The 14,203-nt window shown below is 44.2% G+C and overlaps 1 protein-coding gene across 1 annotated transcript in view; it reads left to right on the top strand.

The window, feature by feature from the left end:
- Positions 1–792: 792 nt before the first annotated feature.
- Positions 793–14,203, top strand: part of LOC119357836 (hydroxyproline O-galactosyltransferase HPGT1-like) — a 29,445-nt gene continuing 16,034 nt past the window's right edge. The window contains exon 1 of the mRNA XM_037624648.1: positions 793–885. Coding sequence (XP_037480545.1) covers positions 793–885 — 93 coding nt within the window. The remainder of the gene's footprint in view (positions 886–14,203) is intronic.

Below are 14,203 nucleotides of genomic sequence, written 5' to 3'. Positions count from 1 at the left end.
GACACTTGGTGAACTTACCATCTACTCTCTTCTACATGCTGCAAGATGGAGGCTGCCAAAAGTGTAGTCTTTGATAGGACTAGCTATCCCCCTCTTATTCTAGCATTCTGCAGTTCAGTCCACCGATATTGCCCCTTTACACTAATACCCATGCATATGTAGTGTAGATCCTTGCTTGCGAGTACTTTGGATGACTACTCACGGTTGCTTTGCTTCCCCCTTTCCCCCTTTCTATACATGGTTGTCGCAACTAGCTGCTCAAGCCCAGGAGCCAGACGCCACCGTTGACGACGACTCCTACTACACTAAATGTGCCTACTACTACGTGCAGGTCGCTGACGACGACCAGGAGTAGTTTAGGAGGATCCCAGGCAGGAGGCCTGCGCCTCTTTCGATCTGTATCCCAGTTTGTGCTCGCCATCTTATGGCAACTTGTTTAACTTATGTTTGTACTCAGATATTGTTGCTTCCGCTGACTCGTCTATAATCGACCTCTTGTATTCAAGCCCTCGAGGCCCCTGGCTTGTAATATGATGCTTGTATGACTTATTTTATTTTTATAGTTGTGTTGTGATATCTTCCAGTGTGTCCCGGATCTTGATCATACGCGTTTGCGTGCATGATTAGTGTATGATTGAATTGGGGGCATCACACCATTGCCCCCATTGGCCGGGGGAAAAGACGGCTGGTTTTGGGGTGGCTGATAACGGCGGGGGTGAGGGGCGTTGGCTGTTTGTTGCTGCTGCAGGCGGGGAGGAGAGGGGGGGCGGTCCTGGCGACAAGGAGGAGGAGATGGCGAGCGGCGCCGGGAGGATCGCCACTGCTCGTCCGATGGAGATCGCTGCCGGTCCTGGAGCTCATCCCTTGGGGAAGCGCGTCGGCCAGGCGAGCGGTGGGGCTCCCCCCGGGGCGACTGACGGTTCGCACGCACTGGCGAGCGGCGGGACTCGCGGGGAGGAGGGGAGCGATAGGACTCCCTGGTCGATAGCTGCCGGCGTAGATCAGCTTCGTGCCAGAGGCCCTCGAGGGAGGAGCAGGGAGGGTCGCGGCTGATAGAGGCTAAGGTGTCCCGATCTTTCAATGAGATGGTGGCTATCGTTTTCTGTGGGAGTCGGCCTTGACGATCCGACTACGAACGTGCGAGACGTCGCGCCTTAGCAATCGCTAAACCAACTTCCAAGGGTTATTGACCACGCCGGAGCACGATCAACCTGACCACGAGGGTCCGTTTCCTGCGAGCAAACGAAGAACAAGCAAGAAACTGAGATTGCAATCGGGATATTGCGAATATAAGATGAAAGCTTTATTGATCAAGGTGGGGTTCTGTGACGTCTTGGTCTGGTCGTTGGACACAAAAGAAGTACGCGAAGTTGCAGCTATGGCGAACTTTTAATCTAAACAAAACCCAAAGTCTAAACGACGCCCTAAGGGCTGTATATATGGAGGAAGAGGGGGGAATTTCGTGGCCCTTGAGGGTGGGGTCCGAAACCAACCCTAACTCTTGTTTCCCCACACATACAGACTCTAAAAATAGTCTATACTTAAGTATTTCGAAATTACATGGACCTGGCCCATTAATAAGGTGACGCAGCACCTAGAATAGCCTATGGACGAATATTATGAAGTGGCATCTTGTATATTTCGTCCAAGGCTTCATGCACTCCTTATGGCGTCTTCAAAGTCCTGAAATCATCACTTCTAACTCCGTTCTTGATCCCCTTGCGCATGCCATCAACTCCATGCGTGTTCTTGCTCCAATGTTCATCCTTCTCCAAGCTAGGCCCTTCATTTGTAAGCAAAACAAATGTATCCAATTTAGGCAGCATCATAATCTCATGAACATTAGAATCATTACCAAAAAACGAAAGTACCTGGTAATTTAATTGGCGTGCGCGAGCTCTAGTAATTGGTCCAGTATATGTAACAGTAGGGGCTGTGGGTGTAACAATGGTATTGATGTCCTCATCATCCTCCCCTTCTTGAAACGAAGTCGTCCTCGATGGAAGCGCATCTTCCTCACCCAAATAAGGCTTCAAATCTGCAATGTTAAAAGTGGGACTAACCCCAAAATGTACAGGTAGCTCAAGTTTATATGCATTATCATTTATTTTCTTTAACACCTTAAAAGGACCATCAGCACATGGCATTAGCTTTGATTTGCGCAGATTAGGAAATCTATCTTTACGCAAATGTAACTAAACAAGATCTCCAGGCGCAAACACAACATGTTTTCTACCCTTATCTCCAGCAAGTTTATATTTTGCATTCATACGCTCAATGTTTTCCTTAGTTAACTCATGCATTTTTAAAATCAATTCAGAACGTTCTTTAGCATCAAAATTAACCTTCTCTGAAGATGGAAGAGGCAACAAATCAATAGGTGCACGAGGTAGGAAACCATACACAATTTCAAAAGGGCACATCTTAGTAGTAGAATGCAATGAACGATTATAAGCAAATTCAATATGAGGCAAGCATTCTTCCCACATTTTCTTGTTATTCTTCAAAACAGCCCTAAGCATAGTAGACAATGTTCTATTGACTACTTCAGTTTGTCCATCAGTTTGGGGGTGACAAGTAGTACTAAAAAGCAGCTTAGTCCCCAACTTAGTCCATAAACATCTCCAAAAGTGGCTCAGAAATTTAGTATTACGATCTGAAACAATAGTATTTGGCACACCATGTAAGCGAATAATTTCATGAAAGAACAAATCAGCAACATTAACAGCATCATCGCTTTTATGACATGGTATAAAGTGTGCCTTTTATGACAACAAATATGCTATCCCTCCCCTTCTTTGTTCGAGGTAAACCTAAAACAAAGTCCATAGATATATCCTCCCAAGGAACACTAGGTACAGGCAAAGGCATATATAAACCATGAGGATTGAGTCGTGACTTAGCTCTTTGACATGTAGTGCAGCGAGCAACAAAACGCTCAACATCCCGTCTCATCTTTGGCCAAAAGAAATGTGTAGCAAGTATATCCTCCGTCTTCTTGACGCCAAAGTGTCCCATTAATCCTCCTCCATGCGCCTCGTGCAACAACAAAAGTCGAACGGAGCTAGCTGGAATGCGTAGCTTGTTAGCACGAAACACAAATCCATCGTTAATAACGAACTTGTTCCAAGTTCTCCCTTCCTTACAATTCTGCAATACATCTTTAAATTCAGCATCATGAACATATTGATCTTTGATGGTCTCCAAACCAAATATTTTAAAGTCAAGTTGTGAAAGCATAGTATAACGACGAGACAAGGCATCAGCAATAACATTTTCTTTACCCTTCTTGTGTTTAATGACATAAGGGAAAGTCTCAATGAATTCAACCCATTTAGCATGTCTACGGTTCAGTTTTGCTTGACTTTTAATGTGTTTCAAAGATTCATGATCAGAATGTATAACAAATTCCTTGGGCCATAAATAATGTTGCCATGTTTCTAAGGTCCGAACAAGAGCATATAATTCTTTATCATAAGTAGAATAGTTCAGACTAGGCCCACTCAATTTTTCAGAAAAGTATGCAACAGGTTTTCCATCTTATAATAACACACCTCCTAATCCAATTCCACTAGCATCACATTCAAGCTCAAAAGTCTTATTGAAATTAGGAAGTTGGAGTAAAGGAGCATGTGTCAACTTATCTTTCAATACCGTGAAGGCTTCTTCCTGTGCGGTACCCCAAACAAAAGGCACATCCTTCTTTGTAAGCTCGTTGAGAGGTGCGGCAATGGTGCTGAAATCTCTCACAAAACGCCTATAGAAACCAGCGAGGCCAAGGAAACTCCTCACTTGTGTGACCGTTTTGGGCTGCAGCCAACTCTCAATAGCTTCAATCTTGGCTTTATCAACTTCAATTCACTGTGGAGTAACAACATAGCCAAGAAAAGATACTCGGTCGGTGCAAAAGGTGAACTTTCCAAGGTTTCCAAACAAACGTGCATCACGTAGAGCAATAAAAACAGCACGTAAATGTCCCAAATGTTCCTCCAAAGATTTGCTATAAATCAATATGTCATCAAAGTAAACTACCACAAATCGTCCAATGAAAGCACGTAAAACTTCGTTCATTAACCTCATGAAAGTACTAGGTGCATTAGTTAACCCAAAAGGCATGACTAACCACTCATATAATCCAAAGTTAGTTTTAAATGCTGTTTTCCATTCATCACCCAATTTCATACGAATTTGATGGTATCCACTACGCAAATCAACTTTGGAGAATATTGTAGAGCCACTCAGTTCATCAAGCATATCATCTAGCCTAGGAATAGGATGACGATAACGAATAGTAATATTATTAATGCCTCTACAATCAACGCACATACGCGATGTACCATCCTTTTTCGGCACTAAAATGATAGGAACAGCACAAGGACTAAGGGATTCGCGTATATAACCTTTGTCGAGCAGTTCTTGTACTTGACGCATAATCTCCTTCGTCTCCTCTGGATTGGTGCGGTATGGTGCACGGTTGGGTAGCGAAGCACCGGGAATTAAGTCAATTTGATGCTCAATCCCTCGAATAGGTTGTAATCCCGGTGGCACGTCTTGTGGAAAGACGTCAGCGAACTCCTGCAAAATGTTAGTGACAGCAGGGGGCAAAGAGGAAGGCACGTCCTCGAATGAAAATAATGCCTCTTTGCACACAAAAGCATAGCAAACAGATTTGCTAAAATCGAGCTCATCAATATCAGATTTGGTGGCAAGTAAACATGCACTTTTCAATTTAATTTCAGAAACAACAGTAGATGGTTTATTATTAGGCTTCATTTGGTGCTCAAATTCTTTTGCCACAATCTGATTTTCACTCTTATTTGTCTCCTGTTTTGCTTTATTAGCTCTATTAATATCATCTTTCAAAATGGAATCAGGAGTCATAGGAAGCAAAGTAATATTTGTATCGTTATGAACAAGAGTATACTGATTGTTTCTACCATGGTGTACAGAATTTTTATCAAATTGCCATGGTCTACCAAGTAATAAGGAACATGCTTGCATAGGTACCACATCACAATCAACATAATCAGCATATGTAGAGATACTAAAATGCACACGAACAGTACGTGTTACCTTAACCTTGCCGCTGTTGTTGAACCATTGGATGTAGTAAGGATGTGGATGTGGTCTTGTGGTGAGAGATAGCTTCTCCACCATCTCCATGCTAGACAAGTTATTGCAGCTCCCTCCATCTATGATCACACGAACAGAACGTTCCTTCACAACTCCCTTTGTATGGAACAAATTATGCCTCTGATTTTGCTCAACTTGTGTAACCTGCACACTCAAAACACGTTGAGCAACTAAACATTCATACCTGTCAGCATCTTCAGGAGCCATGTATTGCGTCTCATGATCAGAACCGTCTCCACCGTGTTCTTCACGTGTAATAAGAGCCAAGGTCTCCTCATCATAGTCACTAGCGGACTCATACCCACCATCCTCAGTAACAATCATCACACGCTTAGATGGGCATTCTCTCGCATAATGACCTCCACCCTTGCAACGTCGACAAATAATATCACGTGTTTGCCCTGTTGATGCCATGGATGAAGAAGAGCTCTTTGCAGGCCCAGAAGGTGTGCTCTTGGCAGATAGTGGTGATTGTGCCTGCTTTATTGTATCACGGTTGGAGGTTGCAGCCGACGGAGGCGCCGGTGTAGCAGAACGTGTGGAAGTAGATGATGCACGTGGTGTCCATGATGAAGGTCGACCTGCAGAAAAGTTAATCCACGCTAATGCCTGTCGATCCTGCACTTCACGTTCAGCTTTACAAGCAAGATGGAATAAACGAGTGATATTAGTATACTCCTTATACTCTAGAATCGTCTGAATCTCTCTATTTAATCCACCCATAAAACGTGCAAGCATAGCTTCATTCTCCTCAACAATACCACATCTAATCATGCCAGTTTGTAATTCCTGATAATATTCTTCTACATAATTTTTTCCCTGTCTTAAGCGCTGCAATTTTTGAAGTAATTCACGTTGATAATATGGTTGAGCCCAACGAGTATGCATAGCAATTTTCAAAGCAGCCCAAGTAGCCGGAATAGGATATAATCTACAATGCTCAGACCACCAAACACATGCAAAACTAGTGAACGCACAAACAGCAGCAGGAACACGTCTCTCCTCGGGATATTGTAAACATGTAAATCGTTGTTCAGTTTCTAACTCACAAGTAAGATATATATCAGGAACATATCTACCCTCAAATGGTGGAATATTCAATTTTAGTTTAGGGAGATGGTCATGATCTCGTACCTGAGGGTGAGCCCTACCATTGCCATTATTTGCATGTGGACGACCTGGTGGTTGCTGTGCTGGTGGTGGCACGTAGTTCTGATTTTGATCAACCTCATCCTCATAATCTCCCACATAATCATCCTCCTCCACATCAGCAGTAGGAGCCACAGAAGTATCAACAGCAGCACCAGAAGTTTGGCCCGACTGAAGAGGGACACGGCTCGCTCGGCGGAGGGCTGTTTCCCGACGTGGAGGTAGTCGATGTTGTTGCTGTTGTTGCAGAGGTGCGGCAGGAGCAGCCGGTGGTGGTGGTGGAAAACGCGAAAGCAATTCAGCAAACTTGTTATCGAGCTTTGTTTCAAACGTCTTCTCCATGCCATCTATCTTCTCCATGGCCTCTTCAAATCTGTTTATCACATCGTGCACCTGTCCACTCATCATTTGCTGAAACGTATCATGAAGCTCCTTGTTCGTCAAGTTCTCCCAGTCAGTCTCGTCGGCTTGTGATCCTGGCATGGTTAGCAGCAATAGAAACACACAAGAATATGATCCTACAGACTACTAACAAGTGGTGGTGGTGGCGGGTATCACAAATCCGTCAAGCAAATCTCAAATTCTTACCAGTTCTTACCCAGCAGCAGGCGGTGATCGGCAACCGTTGTAGTCAAAACTCTCAAAATCTTGGATAGAGCGATTGCCAGGGAGAGTCAAACGCACGAGTAGATGTATGTGGAGCTGGGAAGGCTTATAGTATGGTAGCAAAAAGGGTCAGCAATAATCAATTCAGAGATGCAAAGTTGTATAAACGCTCAACGACGGTACTGTGCTGGTCCTAGGCTAGACCGTGCTAGAGACGCGAGCCTAGAACACTAACAAAATCACGGTGCTCCACGTAAATAAGGGAAAAGCACACTCTGGAACTCTTTTTTTTTGCGCTCCTTTTTTTTGCGCTCCTCTTTTTTTTGCGAAAAATCACTATAATGGCGAGTGTCTCAAAACTCTTCCCTCGTCAAACTGATAGGATGGGCACGGAATTTTTTTTTCACTTTTTTTCGGAAATCAGGGCAGCGACAACGAAAAAGTGCGACAAAAAATCACTATGATGGCACGTGGCTCAAAAGACTCAGAAAAGCCTAAAAATAGGATAGGGAAAAAAATTCCCGTGAAAATTTTGGCCTAAAAACTGCCCGGGGGTCTCCAGACTCTTTTTTTTTCGAGACCTACGCAGGCAAGGAAACACGAATTAGAATTTAGATTGATCTCAAGAACAAACCTAATATGAGAAGAACTCGGATTGGTGGTGGATATATGGTTGTGGTATATGGCAGCGGTGGTGGTATATGGTAGCGGTGGTGGTATATGGATACAGATTGGTGGTGGTATATGGATACGGATTGGTGGTGGTATATGGATATGGATTCAGAGCGGTGGCAGATAAGCAAAAGTGGTAGATGGGCGATGATGATGGTGCGGCGGCGGCGTGACAACTTATGACCAGAACTCTAAACTCTAAAAGACTAGACTCTAAGACCAGCAACTTGACACGACGATGCAACCGCAAATTCAACAAAGCAAAAACCCTAAAAAGATCATGCAAAGGCTCAGATTGGTTCGGATATGATGAACTAACCCTAATTTTTTTTCTGGCTTTTTCGTGGACTGTAGGTATGAAGAACAGACTCGATCTAATCTACGAAAAATTGTAAAATCTCACCGAGCAACCTTGAAATCTGATACCACTTGATAGAGGCTAAGGTGTCCCGATGTTTCGATGAGATGGTGGCTATCGTTTTCTTGGGAGTCGGCCTTGACGATCCGACTACGAACGTGCGAGACGTCGCTCCTTAGCAATCGCTAAACCAACTTCCGAGGGTTATTGACCACGCCGGAGCACAATCAACCTGACCACGAGGGTCTGTTTCCTGCGAGCAAACGAAGAACAAGCAAGAAACTGAGATTGCAATCGGGATATTGCGAATATAAGATGAAAGCTTTATTGATCAAGGTGGGGTTCTGTGACGTCTTGGTCTAGTCGTTGGACACAAACGAAGTACGCGAAGTTGCAGCTATGGTGAACTTTTAATCTAAACAAAACCCAAAGTCTAAACGACGCCCTAAGGGCTGTATATATGGAGGAAGAGGGGGGAATTTCGTGGCCCTTGACGGTGGGGTCCGAAACCAACCCTAACTCTTGTTTCCCCACACATACGGACTCTAAAAATAGCCTATACTTAAGTATTCGAAATTACATGGACCTGGCCCATTAATAAGGTGACGCAGCACCTAGAATAGCCTATGGACGAATATTATGAAGTGGCATCTTGTATATTTCGTCCAAGGCTTCATGCACTCCTTATGGCGGCTTCAAAGTCCTGAAATCATCACTTGTAACTCCGTTCTTGATCCCCTTGCGCATGCCATCAACTCCATGCGTGTTCTTGCTCCAATGTTCATCCTTCTCCAAGCTAGGCCCTTCATTTGTAAGCAAAACAAATGTATCCAATTTAGGCAGCATCATAATCTCATGAACATTAGAATCATTACCAAGAAACGAAAGTACCTGGTAATTTAATAGGCGTGCGCGAGCTCTAGTAATTGGTCCAGTATATGTAACAGTAGGGGCTGTGGGTGTAACAATGGTATTGATGTCCTCATCAGTGGCGGTCCTCCTGGTAACTCTTGGGGCGGCCGGCCGCGTCACCCCACTCGCGGGTCATGACCGGGAGGGGCGGCAGAGACGGCGGCGGGGGGAGGGGGCAGAGTGGCGCGGTGGCTTAGGGGCAGCGCTAGGGTATCGGGAAACGAAGAGGAGGGGACTGGGATGGGGCGAACAGTGGCTGGATCAGGAACCCTTTGGGGGCCAAATCGAGCCGCCAATTGGGCCTGCAGCAGCCCAACTGCCCAGGACCCACCGCGAGCCCCATGGGTAGGCTAGGCAGGCCAGAAGGGGGTCCATGCCCAACGAGGGTCGGCCCAAGTCCACCGCCCAGGCAGGCGGGCAGCGAGGGTTTCCTCGAGCACCACCGGCGATGAGGATGGATGGGAAGGAGCAGGCCTGGCCGGACGGTGGGGAGTATTCGAGGGCCGGGGACGGGAGGAACCAAAGGAGGCGATGAAAGGGCGGAACGGGAAGCGGCGCGAGAGCACCGAAGCCAGCGCGGGCCATGCCGGTGGCGGAGCCCAGAGGGAGCTAGGGGAAGCGAGGGTCGGAGCCCGCCACGAGATGCACGCAGCGCCACGGTCAGCACGGCCCGCAACCCCACAACCGGCGGAGCGGGGGTGACGACGGCGTCATCCCCCCGACCTCAAGGCGGCGCCTTGTCTCCCTGGCGTCTGAGGAGTACTCAGCGACCGGTGTCGGGGCTGGGCTGCCACATCGGTAGTCGAACTCCCACCCCTGGGAGTAAGGCTGCCGGTGCAGGCGCCGGCCGGCCGCGGCACGCGAGCAGGACCAGGGGGACCCAGTCACGGCAGACCACCGGACGCCCGGCTTCGAGGTCATCCGGCTCGGCGATGTCGATCGACACCACCCGCGCAGGGCCTAGGGAGGACAGAGCATGCAGCAAGGAGGGGGGAGGGGGCGGGGAGGCCGCGGAGGGGGATGAGGCGGCCGAAGACGCCGGAGGGGGGGGGGTTGCGGGGGCGGCTGGGAGGCCACCGCGCCGGGCGCGTCGCCCCGGCGCCAGAGCCGCAAGCCATCCACTTTCCTTTCGCCAAGATGCTAATTTTTCATCGAACAGAGTCTTCATAGCACATTTTCCCTGTAACCTTGCTGGTAAATTTCATGGGAACCTATTGTGTACCAATTTAGAACTGTCAATATGACCTTAATTTAAAGAATCGCTGCATGTAAAAAATACAGTGAAAGTGCAGAAACTTGAATGATCTGAAAATGGCAGAACGAACAGAATACCAACCTCCGAGAAAACTCTATCCACAGTCCAATATGTTAACTCATGGTTTCCATACTTAATACAGATTTTCTTTATCAATAAATAAAGTGTGGTCCTATCTATAGTTCTTAGAACCTACAGTATATCACATAGAAATGCTCAGACAAGAAATACCTACCGAAAATGAGAAATGTTATGTGTCTCACAAGTTGGAGAGGAAATAATTTTTTCGTACAAAGAAACAGAAGCATAGTGAATCAAGCAGATTCCGTGCTTCAGCTCCGTCAAACAAAGAACGCTGCATCCAATTCGATGCCACTGATATTATGTATAGCATGCTTAGCTTACTATGCAAGAACGCTAGTACAGCAGAATCTCTATGATATCTAATAAAATGAAATTGCAACGTACGCATATATTCATTTCAGTTAGTTTACTACTAGCCACTACAACAAAGGGAAAATGTCAATAGCTGCACCCAAAAGGAAACAACGAAAATGAATAACCCAATTGACACGCAACTGGGCAACAGGGATAGATCCTTATCTAGATTGTGCATCATCTGCCAAAGGAAGCTAAAATAGATAAATAATGGGTTGACAGACCTAAAAGGAAACCTAAAATATCTCTATTTCATAAGTGGCAAGATTCATGATACAGAGGACCCATGGTGACAACCACATGTCAACCGGAAGAGCGAAGTCAGGAGTGACAACTACACATTTATCTCATTGTCTATATAAGATACCATTTTGCCTAGCCTCAATTTGAACTCCACCCAAAAAAATCTTAAGTACCTAAAAATATTCATCTCCTGTGGGTTATATAACAAATATGTAGAAAAAACGTTGGCATATTTATGCGTCCACGAAATTATTGATCTTCCAGTCAAAGTGATAATGGATAATAGTAACACGACGACATTAGCAGCATAGGTCAATTACTGAAATGCCAAAGCCAACTAGCTTTTGAGGTTTCTCGCATAATACACCTTTTAGGTCTATAAATTGTGAAGTGGTTTTAAAATATTATCAGTGAGAAGCCTGGCATGGCAGAGAAGTCTACAGATAATCAAGAACCTATGAACTGATAGTTAATTCGTAATGAAGTGTTCCATATGAACTTTAGACAGCAAAATTTAGTTTTTGAAAAGAAGAAGCAATTTGACATTTTCTAGGCTAAACATAAAAGAAAGAACATGATAGTATTTAAATGGCGATTGAGATGGTTAGCTACATACGGTTTTTGATAGCTCACTGGCCATCTCCATGGTACGCAAGCACGGAGGAATTATTTCAGTTTGCATAAGAAAGCCGATAACTTCAATATCACCAACCTGCATGCATAATAAGAAGGTCAAAAGGCTTCTTCCAAAAGTAAGAAGAAAACATTTGGTATTTGGAAACACATGCAGCTTATTCCAAAAGTAAGGAGAAAAGATTTGATAGAAAAATGTTTGTTTATAAGGCAACAGTAGTTCAACCAACATCCAACCACATAGTATGCAATAGAAAGATGATTGTCAACGGAAGGCAGGTGAAGCACAACTATATTTGATGGACCGGAAGGCACACACGAACAGTGAAACAAAGAAGTTGGTTGTTAGTTGATGATGCAGGACCTTGTGTGTATTGTTCATATATAACCCTATTCGTTTATTCCATTTGATTTGATGATAAGAAGTGCACATCAAGTCATCTCTTTCTTTTCTCACAAAGCAATTGACACCAGTATAATCTTCAGTAAGAAGAGCACACAACAATCAATGTTTTTTATTGGGCTTCACTGCAACTAGAAGCAAAAGCCGTGCTTTGCCGCGGCCGCTCCATTATTGCGACAAAGAAAACAGAGATTTAGTTCTTCTAGTTCTTCTTAGGAAAGAAGGGACTACAAATAATTCGGCCCATTAGCGACAAAGAAAACAGAGATTTAGTTCTCCTGGTTCTTTCTTATGGATTTGCGACTGATTTATTAGTGATCTAAACGCTCTTATATTTCTTTACGGAGGAATTACATTATAATTCAAATCTCCATTGATAATTATACCTTCCATTTTTTTCATCAATATTTATATTGTCTCGATACTCTTTCATCAAGATGGCGGGCGCGGCAAAGCGCGCCTTGACGTTCTAGTGAACAGATGACAATGAGACTCTTGGCACCAAAAATAGACAAATGAATAGCTAGAATGTGCCTCTTCTATAATTGTTGCAACCCACAGACTATGCTAAATGGAAATAGTTGAAATGTCTGTTGTTGTAATTGTTGGCACCAAAATTGGGCAAAAGTATCACTACTCATTGTATAACTCTCTTTCTTATTTTTTTTACTTACTATGGTATGATTTTCTTCAAGTGAATAATATGGGCAAAGCAATATACAGATAAATAATAGCTGACAGGTATATCATAAGTGTACTACTCCCTCCGATCCAAAATATGTGTCACAATTTTGAACTAGGTTTAATTCAATCTTAGTTCAACATATTATGGATCGGAGGGAGTATCATTTACTGCTCATTGTGGAGAGTAAGTTGCAACAAAAAAATGAAATAAAGTGTTGTTGAGGAAAAATAGATCTAGTGAAAAAAACAAAAAACATAAGTAACGCTAAGGTGGCTTCCATAGAGCAAGGAAAACAGAGAATTTACCGTTTATGGCCAAGGAGTAAAAGCTAAGGGTAAGCGGGAGCACATGCAACTGGAACACTGATGAGAAGAAACAATTGATACATTATTGTTGCCTGTTGGCAAAGAAATAATGGGGCAACAACATCCGATCCCGCGAGAGCCACACCTGTGAAACACAACAAAGAGGAAGACTATCGAAATATGTCCTTTAAAAGTGTTTCTTGGCCTAAGTGCATCATGTACACGCTATAAAATCCGTTCTTGGCATAGAAATTTATTTTCCTTGTATAAGATAAAGGTGTGGCCATCAGTCTGGACGCTAAAAGAAGAGCAGTAGTTTGAAAGTATGAGAGAAATATTGGTGCTTTTTGTTTGGTATTATTGTTTCTGGTAGGTACTATTAACCACATTTAGTTTAACAAAAAATTAGGCAGCCCAAAAATGGTGTAGACAGGGAAAGATAAATCCGAGAGCGAGAAGGTAAGATAAAGCCCATGTTTAGCATTTTTTTGTAACTGAGGAAAACATAAGTATTTCTGCTTACCAATTAAATGTCCACAACAACACTTTCTATCTGCTCATACAATTTCTAATTTATTTTCTTACTCTCGGGAAATTTCTTGGCAATATACATTATTAGAGGGATAAAAACTGCATTAATAACCTATTCACTACATGCTTGCTGCTGGCACAAATTACACTAATAGCATAAAGCAGCCTAACCATATAACAGGATTAGGCCTAACAAAAAAAGGACGGGCTGATGATTGGGAAAAGGCTGCAGAAAATCATGATCACATATACATACAAGATATGAGAGTACACATACTAACCTGAACCTAATTAGTGGCCATCACAAACTATGAGCTTTCGGATTCCCCAAACCAACACACTAGAACAAATATTCAATCTTTGGACTGGCATCATCTGAACCAAATTAGGAGGAAAAATCCATCACCAAAATAGTCTGAATCTAGTGGTAGATTGAGGATTGGGGGTAGCATCAATATGGAGTCCTATTGGGTGGAGCCCCAGCACCCAACGTCCTCCCCGACAACAATGATAACAACAGGAAGATAACTAAGAGAGATGAAGCAAACAAGAATAGAGAAGAAGCACAACAGAACGGAGAAGCGGCAGCGCTGCCGCCGTACTCATCAGTGGCGTCCATATCCCTACTCGGGCTCCTCCTGCTCCGTGCATAGTCGTCATCACATCAGGATCGAGGGGCTCTTCCCACGCGCTTTCACCCTGCAGCGCAACCATGCGGAGTTGGCGAAGCGAAGATGGTGGTCATTCTAACCATAGAGAGGCTGGGTACCATCGGATTTATGCCTGGGGACGGTGTGGAGGCGTTCAATCAATCATGGTAAGAACTTAGCAGTACCTTTGAACTTTCTCGTCAATCCAAAACAACTTCTATCTACAACAA

The sequence above is a fragment of the Triticum dicoccoides genome, chromosome 2A, assembly GCF_002162155.2.
Source record: "Triticum dicoccoides isolate Atlit2015 ecotype Zavitan chromosome 2A, WEW_v2.0, whole genome shotgun sequence".
NCBI lineage: Eukaryota > Viridiplantae > Streptophyta > Magnoliopsida > Poales > Poaceae > Triticum > Triticum dicoccoides.
Note: the sequence above shows the minus strand (reverse complement) of the source record. Positions and strands in the feature narration are given on the sequence as shown.